Raw genomic sequence first — 13,048 nt, forward strand, 5'->3', positions numbered from 1 at the left:
ACTCTGTCTACTTCATTTGCTTCTTTGGAAGTGAGGAGCATTGGGTGGTATCAGTGAATAAGTATTACTTTTGTACAGCGTGTAGTTTTCTATGGTACATGTAAAAGTAACAGGCTCTTATGCACTTCTAAGTGTATTTATCACTAGAACTCTGAATTGAAGTTGTGCTGCATGCCGAAGTGCTTCAGAGCTTCTTTGGCTTCTAGAACTGATGGTGCCAGTAAGGAACCCACTGAAAACTGCATTTCTGCCTTGAAAATGGGGGTTTCTGTGAGATTCAGAAATAGTAGGGTATGTAGGTGGGTGGTGAAAGGAACCAGAGGAAAAGTCTAAATTTTAATTAAAGGATGATTGGCATATTATTAAGGATTGGCAGAAAATCTTACCTTCAGTATGTTTGTCAGTGCTGCAACTGACATAAATTGCTGCATAAATTATTAATTTGAATGATACTGAAATCATTTTTAGAATTGAAATACAAGCATCATATTTGTTCAATTTTAATAGTGTGCATTTTAAGACTTTCCTCACATAATTCATATAAACGTAAATGTTCCTTGATTTCTTTGTTTCCATGTCTTCCTGTATCAGGTCCTGAGTAAAACGCTGACTTCTTATCTGCATAGTCACATTTCCTGTTCTCAGTCCTGCTTTGTCCTTCTGCATGAATAGGAAAATGTGCCTTCCAAAGAACTAAGTCAGAATTTAGACCTTCTGGACAGCTGAAAGCATCCTTCTAGCAGTCTTTTCAGTAGGAGCTTGGTTTTCTGTAGTAGCTGTTAAAACTTGTGCTTTTTCTTTCCTGTCAAAAACCGCATGTAGGCCATTAATTCTGTGAGAAGCCATTGGAATAGGTTTAATGTTTAACTTCTTGGTATTCCTTTAACTTCTTCCAATAGCCAAACCCTTTACAGACAGCAGTTGCTTTTACTCATCTAAAGCTGTTCCTTCAATCTCCTTTTTCTCCATACTTGTTCGTGGTTTTGGGGCTTTTTGGCTTGAGTGGTAGTGTTTTCAATTCAATAACAATTGTCTCAGCAATTTTTTAAATGAAAGAAAAAAGGGCTTTTTTCTTTTTCATTCTCAAACTTAACATATATACTTATCCTATAAAAGGATACTGTGTGCTAGCTTAGACACCAACAGATCTTTAATGAAGGCAAATCTGGGCAAGAGGTGGAAGACTTTTTGATTTTTAAGTCTTATTAACATCTTGGAGAAATGTGTCATCTTTGGCTTTTTTTTCTCCTTACTACAAGGACACCTGATGATTCCTATTAATATAGGATCCAGCAGCAGAAGGCAGTTACCTTTTTAGTTATTTTGGTGAGTGGTTTATTCTGGTCAAATGCAGTATAAGATCAATGCCATTGTTCCCAGTATAAAAAGGACACTTAATGGGTGTTTCTCTAATACTGTTGCATGTTTAGTATCTCTGTGGTTTGGCAGTTCCTGTACACGTGTTTTTCTTTGTCTGTGAAAAGAGGGGTTCCATAATACGTTTTGAAATGTGGTTTTTATTGGTTCTGACTAGTGAAGGTACTGTATGTCACAAAGATCTAGGGAATTGTGTCATCTGCAGTCCTTGGTTCCACAGTATGGGGAAAACTGATGTTTCATAAACTGTCAGTAATTATAGTGACATCACGTTAGCTGGCCTCGTGCTTTAGAGAACCTTTGTGAAGATTAAACCATCCCGTATGTTTTCACTTAAAGCAGAGCTGTTGACTGAGGGCGGGGATGGGAAGAGAGAGTGTGATATTCTAATCTTCCCAAGGAAGTGCAGCTGTAATGCCGCGTGGCTTTGGGTGGCATGCGCATGACATCAGCTGTGGAGAACGGGCCTTGGAGCTAAGGATTGTATCTTTGTGTTTGTTAGGACCTGCTGTGCTCCAGCCTGTATCAGGTCAGGAGATCAAAGTGCACCACGGGATGCTTGCATCTGGCAGCCTGTTGGATCATGGCTTGCCTTCAGGTGCTGCTACCGTTGATTTGCAATAATTTAGAAACATAAATTCTTTCTGCATTTCCCAATGTGCTTACTGTTTTGTAATATCTCCTGTTGGCAGAAGTGGTATCTTAATATACGATGAGAATGCTTCTAGCATGAGGAGTGTAGTCAATAATGTTTTTTTTCCAAGTTTGATTAATCACTTTTCTGGAGTGTTTCATTGATAAATGGTTTCTATTCCAAACAAAACTTACTTGGTGGGTGTTATCCTCCAGCACTGCTGATCAGCAGAGCGTGATGTTGATAGTTGAGCGTGGCTTGTTTGTCTGTGGATGCCAGGCCTGTGTTCTTCACTGGTAGAGCCCCTGCAGCTCTAGCAGTCTGTGAACATGTGGGAGTGAAGCGTGGTGCTGAGTGGAGTGATTAACAGCACCCAGTCTGGGCACATCCTTCCAGTCAGGCCCCTGGAAGTCAGCTGAGCTCTGTGGAGCACTGCATTTTTATAGAGCCACCAATGAAAGCAAAGGCCTGAACTGAAAAGTCAATTTAATGCTTTAAACACAGCCTGGTAGGTCAGGGGTTTCTGCTGCAGATGTAACAATAAAAAAAAATAAGTAATGCAATACTGGACTTCTGTTTTTCTTGACGTTGATGTCATCATTCATTTTTTTTGCCAAAGCTTTAATAGTTTTAAGTTTTAATCAAGGGGCAAGCTGTTTCTCATATAGAAAGTGTACTTTTTTGAAGTTGGAGAAAAATACAGAATCACTGTTTATTTTTATTTTGATTACTGCAGTTTGCAGAGGAGGAGCTGTTTTGGGGTAACTTCTGACACCCTAATTGAAGCAGCTTAGCAAACAACTCAATCTCATCTGAGTAATATGTGCTGCTGGTAATATTCGCGGCAAGTAATTTTCTTCCTCTTCCACTGACATATTATCTTGGTAAAGTTGGGCTTTGTGCCTCAAAACAGTGAAGCTTCTTGGAGCACCTGACAGAACACTACTTCAGCCCATGGATGTGTTGGCATTCCAGCAATCTCAGTGTGTTTCCTATGCTTCTGTTTCTTCCTGCCTGCTTGTGGGTACCGTAAGATTTTGCATCACCTCGTTGTACAGCAAGCTTTTTCACAGGAAGACAAAACAAAAGCAGATTAAGCCAGCTCTCTTTGCCCTCACAGACTTCTAAATTGAATTTGCATGCATGCAAAGACAGCAGCTGGTGATTACTTAAAATTGGAAGGATTCTGGTGATGGTCAGTTATGTCCTAGGTAATGGCTAAGGCTTTCTGAAGATGAGTGTGGAACAGAAGTCAATTAAGAATTTCACATGACAAACATAATGCAAATAATCTGTGTGCCTTGTTGCAATTTTGCAGCTTTACTTGAACTCTGTGCATGCTTATAAATGCTTGTCATGGTTCTATGTTTCAAAATCAAGCCACTTGCAGAAGCTGGACTAGGAAAAAAAATGGGCCATTATCAGAAAGTCCAATATTAGATTGTAGTGATACAGTTAAGATGCTCTTTTGATGAGCTGGTAACTCGCATGACATTTAAAATAAATAAAAGTCTAAGCAATCTGTTTTAGGAGAGTTACAGGAGTAGAATCATAGAAGCCCAGAATTGTTTGAATTAAAAGGGACCCTTGAAGGTCGTCTAGTCCAACTCCCCCTCAATAAATGTGGATGTCTACAGCTAGAACAAGTTGGTCAGAGCCTGGTCCAGCCTGACCTTACAGTACACTGCAAGGAGATGATAAGGCCTGAGTAGTAGCGTCGCTAGCTTCTGTACTGCTTATTTATAAAGGACACTGTGAGAGTCTCTCATTTCCACATGGCTTAGCTTTGGCACAAGAAAATAGCAGATTGTTTGGTTTGGCTTGTACTCATTTCCCTATCCTAAGAGGGTTAATGTGACTGAGGAGCATGCTGACGTTCCCTCTCCATGCTTCTGGTAGGCTTTGCTTTCATTTGATGTACAATGTTTTGTAGGCTTTATTCGCGAGGAAAATTATTTTCTTGTCCCTCAGAAGCCTGCTACTGTCAAGAACTGCCTTTGTTTAGGATGATATTGTTATCAGTATAGGCTAGAGTTCATGCTAAAGTGTCTGTGTAAGTGCCAGTTTAAATAGGTTTACAATCTAACACCTGTAAAACTGCTTCACTGGAAGCTGATGTGGATATTCATGTACGTGGTTCTAATTCCCTTTTATTTCTCTTGTTCTCAAATGCAAAGTGTAATTTTTGGAAGATTAAAGCTGTTGCTTTGATTCTTGGTAGCATCTCCCTGGTAGGTTTCAACTTTTGACCTCAGTGTTGGTCAGTGTTGATACTAAACAAGAAAAGCAACATCCTTGTAGTGGAAGAGCCTTTATGTGCTCAATTGTCATTGGTTTAAGTGAAAACAAAACAGCAGAAAGTGTCAAGGAAATCAGAATAGAGACCTGCGGTTTGAAAGAGGACAGCCTGAAAGCTGTGGTTGGTTATCAGTAGCGCTTGCAGCAGAATTACTCATGTGTTGACAGTAGGAGGGTGGGGGTTTCAGCACAGTGAACACAAAGTGAACAATAAGAATTGTTGTTGTGGAAGTTCTAGTTAGGGATGAAAGACTGAAACATATCTATGAAATAGTCATATTCTGTGCTGAAAGGAAACGTCCTATGCATCCTTCAGATGTGAATTAGTATGGCTTTTTAGCCTTTGGGTCTTTTAGTATGGTAGTGTTCAATTTACACAGTATGTAGTTGTGATTACAGTGTAATTGTGATTTTAAATATAATCCCAGATCTTACAGGGTCTGGCTTTCTGGCCTGACTTCAAGGTACTGTAGCTGTTAGATAGCACGTGTAATTCAGAAGCAATGCATGCAGTATCTTTGTGGAGGGCACTAACCTCATTCTTTTTGTCAGTTTTCCTGCCATGTTGTGCCGATGCCATATTGTTACCCGTGCTGGAAGAGGTTTCATCTACCCTCTGTGCCAGATGGAAACAGAGAGGGAGGGAGGAAGGCAGACCTTTTGGAAAATGAACGCTACCAAACCTATTCTAAAGCCTTGTGTCACTGTTCTTCCCCATTCCAATTGCAAAGACATCTTTGAGATAGGGGATAGCCACTGAGTTAAAACATACCTTTTTTTTTTTTTCTTCTTTTTTAATTTCCAGGTAAAATACCAACCTGTGTGCTGTTGATGTAATGCTCTTGTTTCTCATTTCAGCTATGAAGCCGTACACTCCAGTTTTCATCCTCCTGTGGAGCACTGTTGGGATAGCAAGGGCTGCCAAAATTGTTGTTGTGCCGCCAATTATGTTTGAAAGCCATCTTTATATTTTCAAGACTCTGGCCTCAGCCTTGCACGACCAAGGTCACCAGACAGTGTTTCTCCTCTCTGAGGGCAGAGAGATTCCTCCATCTAATCACTATAGACTTCAGCGCTACCCAGGGATCTTTAACAGCAGCACATCAGATGACTTTCTCCAGTCCAAGATGAGGAGTATCTTCTCTGGGAGACTGACGGCCCTGGAACTGTTCGACATCCTAGACCACTATTCAAAGAACTGCGACATGATTGTTGGCAACCAAAACCTCATGCGTACCCTGAAACAGGAAAAGTTTGACCTGCTCCTGGTAGATCCCAATGAGATGTGTGGATTTGTTATAGCTCACCTTTTAGGGGTTAAGTATGCCGTCTTTTCCACTGGCCTCTGGTATCCAGCAGAAGTGGGTGCTCCAGCACCGCTCTCTTACGTTCCAGAATTTAACTCACTGCTTACAGATCGCATGAACCTATTTGAGAGGATGAAAAATACTTTTGTTTATCTTATTTCAAGATTTGGAGTCAGCTTTTTGGTTCTGCCAAAATATGAAAGGATAATGCAGAAGCACAAGGTTCTGCCAGAACGATCTATGTATGACTTGGTTCACGGATCCAGCCTGTGGATGCTTTGTACTGATATAGCACTGGAGTTTCCAAGACCAACGCTACCGAATGTCGTTTATGTGGGAGGAATCCTAACCAAACCGGCCAGCCCTCTGCCAGAAGTAAGGTTTGCTGAGCTTAAAGTAATTTCTGCGGTACCTGTTTGACCTCGTATGATGAGTGACAGTTTTAAGCAGTGGATTTCAAATGGGATCTAGTATCTTGAAATTTTAAAACTTGATTTGTTGCTGCTCAGTGGAATATGCCCTTGAAGTAACTGGAGTTGGCTTGAGGCAGGGAGAGAAACTGAGATGCAAACTCAGAATGAGACTTTTAAGGTTGCAGGAAGTATTCTTCTTTGGAGTTAAGTGCTTAATTGTACAGTAGAGGAAAAAAGCAGTGCACACTACTTTGAAAATTACATCGGTGACTTTTATCCAAATGTGGATTAAAACATGAATGAACAGGTGAATAAGCTTATACTTAACTAAGCCCATTAATAGGTTGTGCCATCTTTAATTTCACGGTGTTCATGTTTTTATGGAGTTTGCTTCCTTTGGTTTGATAGGTAAAAATGGCTTTAAAACTAGGTGTGTGTGGATAAAATGTGTAAAGGTGATCAAATGGAGATTTTCTGAGTTGCCGTAATAAACACCAGGGCTGTATTCGGGTGCAGATTTTTACAGTGCACTCATTTACCATCAGGCACCAAGTTTCAGGCTGACATAGTAATAGTGTGGTTGGATTGACTCCGGAAATCCTGACTGCATAGATTAATAATTAAGCTTGATTAATTCAGTGCACCATGTGGTCTTGATACCTGATAGCCAAGAATGCCTTTGTTCACCAGCACAATAGTGAGTGTCAATGGCAGAACAAAATTTCATAGAAAATCATGTCACTTGCACTTCTGCTTTTGTACATGAACAAATTGATCTTGAATTGGAGATGACTAGTAAAAGACACTTATCACTCAGTGATAAACAGGTAGGTAGATCTGCACCACTCAACAAAACTTGGCTGCTTCTGAAAATGTTTCATTCAGCCTTTACTTCTGTGCTTTTTGCATGAAATTTACCAGGCCAGTTTTTTCATCTTTTTTCTTTTTTTTTTTTTTTTTTTTTTCCCTTGAAAAATAGTCTTGGAAGGCTGTTTTTTCTTTTTTACACTGTCAGTGTTCTGACCTAACAATAGGCTTTTTCATTAACTTGGAAAATATCAGACAGTTCTCTGCTTTATGCTGCAGGGTTTGTAACGCTGTACCAATTCCTTTATTTTCACCTGTCCAGCTCAGCTTTAAACGTACTTGAGCTGGATGAGAGCAAGCACTTGCCAGGGCTCTCTGAATATGCTAGAGCTTGTCTGATGATACACTATGTCTGATGTGTCCTCACAAAAGCTTGCGCATGTCCTGGCTGTCTAATCTCAGCACAGATTAGGATGTTTCTGTGGGTAGCCTAACTTGCACCGGAAAGAGGAACTCTCTAATGAGAATTCAGGAGTAAGGAGCTGCTGGAGACAGCAGACAGGCCTTGCAAAAAGATTTCTGTTTTAGGATAATATTATGTTTCCACTTAGGGCACTGTCACTGTCTATGTCTCTTTGTAATATCACAGAGGGATACAAGTGCAGCCTGCCATGGTTTGGGGAGAAAAAGATTCGGTTATTTTTACATGACTGTTATTTGATGATGGTTCCCATAACAGCTCGCCTGTTACTTTTGTAAGTAAACAAAACAGCACTTCATATATACTCCACCCATGTATAAATGTTTATGTTTAGAAAGTGTCTGACTAGTCAGCATACAGACATATCCTAAGAAAACAGACTAAAGGTAGTCTTCTGCTGTCTTAACGAAGTTCAGCCGTATTCTTCTCAAGAAGACCTTGCTGGCTGGATTGAATTTCTGTTTGTTCATTTTCTAAATTGATATTTTCTTATTGTGTAAGAAGAAAAGTATCTTTCTGTTGCATGATGACTTTGGGTACTGTACTAACACTGCCTTTTGGTCTCCATGGATTAGTCTTCAAGCAAATAGCCTAACAGTCACCAAAGCAAGTAGATATTTTCTTTTCTATAAAATGAAATGGAAGGAAATTAAAGGAATGGTTTTATTTTCCTGTTTTGCTTGAAGGATATGCGTATGTGTGTATGAAAATGTGTTTATATACCAGTATATACACACATAAACAGAAAATGGACCTGTCCAGAAGGCTAAAAAATTTACCCTGGAATAATGAGTGTTAATCTGCCGCAGAGCTGCTTCACTTGCGGTTGCTGGCCTGAAAAGATGCTGCCTCAGGAGCTGCCTCTAAGCCGCAAGGCTGGTGCTGCTCAGAAGATGGTGGCCGTCACAAGGAGGGATGTTTGGCTGGTGACAGCTGTCTGTGTGTAGGCCTGGTCCACTTTGTTAGCTGGAAAAGTTCTAGGGAAAAAATAGCCTGTGTTTCCAAGTTGAAATTCACGCACAATACAATACAATACCAAGTCTTCTTTATAAAACCACAGCAAGCTCTCGAGCCCTTGGGCTGCAGTGGGGAGGTGGCAAGCCTTTCCTTGCGGGCGCTGGCCTTCAGGTGACGGGGTCCAGCCTGCTCCTCCAGTGTTCCCTGTGGAGCTCCAGGGCCCGCTACCTTGTAGTTGGGAAAAAGAAAGAAAACATTGTTGCTCTCCTTAGCAATTATCACAATTCCTAAGTGAAACTGAAAAGCTCTAGTTTTTAACAAGGCCTCAGAAAGAAAGGGAGCAGAGTAGTAATGGAACAGTCCATTAGGAAAACAAAGGTCAGGGCCTTTTAAACAGCCACAGTATTGCTGCTGTTTGATTCTGGTTGGCACTGTAGCTGTGTTGTACAGTTGCTCAGACCTTGCACCTGGGCTTTCCCTACAATGTCTTTAAAGGAAAGCTATAAAGTTTTTAAAGTAGTACACAGGAGAAATTACTGAATATCCATGTCATGGAAGAGGAGGGGACCTAACTCTCTCTTTGCTCTGTTTAATCTATATTAACATTTTTATTCAGGCTTGTGGAATGATCATGTAAATCTCACAGTTGCCCCCATATAGTTCATGCTGGCTTGGCTTGTGAAATACTTTTGGTACGTGTAAACCAGATGCTTTTTGGAGGGTGCTAAACTGGCAGCTTTATTTACCTGAATACTTGAAGTCTAACAGGGAACATAAGGAACATAAGGGTCCTTTTGGATGGCTTTACCTTACATGTTTTGTAGGGATGCTGGCGAATGTCCAGAGTGAAGGTAGCCAAGCTTCTAGACCACTCACAGGGTAGGTGCAGAGCCAAACATGCTCCTGCTGTGCTGGTACGGCGCTTGGGTACAGGCAGCTTGGAGTCCCTGTGGGAGCAATCTGTTAACTATGCACATCACACGTCATGGGGAGGAAACTGGACTTGCAGGGCACGTCTTTGTTGCCATTCAGAGATCAGAAAGCAGCATCATGCAGTTACCTCATGTAGTGGACATGAGTTTTGGTGCATGCTGAGCTCTGTAGTAATTGCAGCTGCAGTTTACCGCACGTAGCTTTGGTGTGCAGCCTGCCCTGACACTTGAAAACATGAGCTTCTGATCCACCTTTTGCTTTCCCCCAAGGGAGTGCCAAAAAAAGAAGGAAAGAAGAAAAGCAAATCTGTTAATGTGACTGTACCTATTACCAATAAATGAATAAAAACTTGCCCGTGTATCGCAAAGAGTCTCAGGTTTCTATAGATAACTGTGAAGAGTGTATTTTGAATTGGTCAGGGGTAATCATAGCCTTAAAGGAAGTCGGAGACAGAACAAATATCAGGCTCAGAGGGTCATTGCTGACTTCAACTTGTCAATGCATGGTGTCACCTGAGAGTATTTTCTAGTTAGCTGACAGTGGCAATTAAAAAGTAAGAGGCTCTTTTTCCTCCTTCGTATCACACTTTTCCAGAGGGATCCTATTAAGCTGGATGAAACTGGCATTTACTATAACACCTTTAAGAAACAATGGGAGACTTCTACTGTGGCGTTTGTATCTTGTGAGTAGGTGGATACATAGTTAGGCATTAATCAGCCCGATAAGATACGTCCTTGAATAAGGGTAGAAATGAGGTGGCTCTTAGAAGCAGTAGCACTGGGAAACGCCAGCTCTGTTGTGAGGGAGGGGCAAAGGGCACTGAAAGCAAGCAGGAGCTTTGCTGTAAGAAAAGACGGCGAACGTTGTTTTGGAAGACTTGTTTAAATCCGTTAGTTATACAGGCACACTTGAACGTTGATTGAATCCCACAGTTTGGATATAGTTGTACTTGAAGTCACCTGTATTAGTGTTTATGGAAAAAATCACACACTAAAATGAGGCATGCCCTCTGAAATGTGAGTTGAGCTTTTCTTTCTTCATATCTGCGCAGCTTTTAAAGTTTCATAACTTCCTCTCTGTAATATCCTGCTTTTCTTCAGTGCTGATCTTGGGGAACTTCTTTTGCACTGAATGCTGTTTACTGTTGCTATGAAAAGAGAAACAAAGGTCAGTTTGTTTTTAATTCCTTTCTACCTGAGTAGACTAAATTTACACTGCAAACGAGAATGCTCACATTTCAGAAGTAAAAGCTAACCTTTCAGCCACAGTTGTCATCAAGTAGTAATTACAGTAACTCATTTGCACTTCTCTGTAGATGTCTTATCTAATCTTGCTATTGAGCAGATCTAGATCTATGTAACAAATTGGTGCCTTTGAACTGTCTTTGCTAAAAAGTTTCATTTTTTTCAAGTATTGCAGTCCCTTGCTTATTTAGACTGGCATTAGCTCGCACTAGTATTTACTTTTAAAATTTAATGGGGCAGTAAGGAGACATTCCTTACATCAGATTTTTATTTCATTCGAATTAAAGGACTTGTAAGCTCTTGCAAACTGTAACAGTAGATTGTTGCATGTTGCATAGCACCCATCTCTTTTTTTAAGTCTGGGAGAAAAGTTCTTAGCTCCTTTTGGTAATGAATTTCTGATGATGTGAAGCAATTCTTTTAAAATGTGTATTATTATTAAGCTAGGGAGACCAGAAGCCTTTTAAGGATGTCAGAGTTTATGGGACACTGCATAAAATCTGTATTGTACCATATAATCTCACATTTTGGCCTTGAAGTACATTTCCAAGTCCAGCTTTCTTACCATGGACTATTGAACTTCTGCTACACAAGGAAACGTAGTCTGAGGTCCTCAGAAGAGTGCCTTTTTCCTATCATGATCTCCAGTCTCAGATGCTCCAGTATTGCTAGGTTGATGAAGATTGTTCTAGCTATACTGATGCATTTCATATTTGGAAAGAAATGTGACTCAGCATGTACCTGAATAGGAAGAGAAAGGGAAGAGGATGCTGTGGTGATTTTGGAAATCAGTTAAGCATCTCCAATACACTTAAGAAGGAGGTGCTCTGAGTACAGAAGCTGGCATCCAGCACTCAGGTGAGCAAACATTGAGTCTCCTGAGGACGCTGGTAACAAAAGTCCACATTTGTGGCCTTCAGTGATTCTGTGTTGTCCAGCAAAAATCAAGTTCACTTGGTTCATAGGTAGTCATATAACGTGGTTATTTCTTTAGCTCAAGTGACTGGAGTGGAGAATGCAAGGTCCAGAACTTGGGTGTTGCATAAGTCAATTTCTGAGAGCTAAAGCATCAGAAAGTGTTTGACTATATTCTTTATTGAAAGAAAAGGTTAGTGTAAGCTATTACAATAAAAAGCTTTTCTGATCTAAAATGTTCTAATTCATTTTTGTACTGAAGTGTACAAATTAATAAAATTTACTCTGGTAATGTGCATGAGTGTCAGATGCAAGTTTGTGAGATTAAGCTGTATGGAGGGCAAATAAGGAGCTAGTTGTATTTCTCTGATCGTTTTTGCCAGACTGTTACAATTTCTAACATCATGTAGAGAAATGACAGGTAAGATCTTGTTATCAAATGCACGTCTTTTCTTTAGTATTTGGAATGCATCAGTTTGAATGGTGTGTTTGAATAGTTACGGGTGTTCAGAGCTGACATTCAAGAGCTGCAAGCCTAATTATTAATGTTATTGATTTTAAAAAATAAACCTTTGTAATCATGCCAGATTTTCTTGTCAGGTGCCTAAGTTGCTTAGGAGTTATTTAGGTAAAACATTAGGATACGTTGTGCTCAGCTAATAACCTGCTTGGGCATTTATTTGCCCTGTTGCTGGTTAGGTTTAGGAGACAGCCATCCTTGAGGACAGTGGAATGTCTGAGTCTGCAGCAGGGTCACTTGTAGGGGTTGGTGACATCTGAGGCTGGAGGAGGGGCACAGTCACCCATGGTTTCATTGCCCCCAATGTTTTTTTAGCAGCTTAGAGTAGGTGATGCATAACCTCTTCAGCATTGTGGTTTCAGAAATTTTTATCTGATCTTTAGGAGAGCGCTAGGAAAATTACAAATATGTCTTCAGCTTCTTGTTTTTCGTTGTCCAACTTCAGCATATTTACGACTGAAATTTCTGAGCATATTTTACATCCAAAAATAATAAAGTATTTCATAGTCTGGCTCAGTAGTCCTGACAGTGCACTCTTTTATTCCTTTCTCCAGGGAGATGAACAGGGCTGTGAAAAATTCTTTGGACAAAACCACTACTTCTTGGGAAGACTATCCGAATTATCTTGTGTAGCCAGCGACAGGATAAGCAGTTCCTAGCTTCTGAAGACAGCAAAACACTGATCTGTGTATCACCTGTGTGATAGTCTTTTAGGTCATGAAAACATGTGGGTATCTGGCTGATGTGTCACAGTTTATGTTCCATGCTCTGGTGCCTGTGTGCTGAGAGCTGCTGTGCCTTGGGGTGTGTGCTGGCAGCTGTGCTGCATCCTGCTGGCACTGTGAGGCCCTGAGGGATCGGAGGTCTGGAGAGAGGTGACAAGAGGGAATTGCTTAGCAAAGGTCAGTTTAATGCTTAATCCCTGTTAATGATGCTTATGCAAAGGTGGTGTTGGGGAAGTAGGTGGGGCCTTCTGAAGAGCTTCTGCATCACCCCAACCAGCTGTGATTAGGGGGGGTTTTATTAAAGGGTAGGACATCCTACCACTTAAACAGACTTGGAAGCCAGCTGATCTTAAGCCTGCTAAAGAAGGGCTGATGACTGACTACCTATATACACACTGCCCATATGCATGTATGCATATATGCATGCATATGTTTTT

General features: G+C 40.7%; 1 protein-coding gene across 5 annotated transcripts in view; it reads left to right on the forward strand.

Moving 5' to 3' along the window:
• Positions 1 to 13,048, forward strand: part of UGT8 (UDP glycosyltransferase 8) — a 45,331-nt gene that overhangs the window by 13,100 nt on the left and 19,183 nt on the right. For all 5 annotated transcript variants that reach the window (XM_042811462.1, XM_042811465.1, XM_042811461.1 and 2 more), the window contains exon 2: positions 5,168 to 5,991. In XM_042811462.1, the coding sequence (XP_042667396.1) occupies positions 5,170 to 5,991 (822 nt within the window). In that variant the 5' untranslated portion in view covers positions 5,168 to 5,169. The remainder of the gene's footprint in view (positions 1 to 5,167; positions 5,992 to 13,048) is intronic.

Source organism: Centrocercus urophasianus, unplaced genomic scaffold, assembly GCF_019232065.1.
Source record: "Centrocercus urophasianus isolate 14NV4802_14NV808 unplaced genomic scaffold, USGS_Curo_1.0 seq_13, whole genome shotgun sequence".
Taxonomy (NCBI): Eukaryota; Metazoa; Chordata; class Aves; order Galliformes; family Phasianidae; genus Centrocercus; species Centrocercus urophasianus.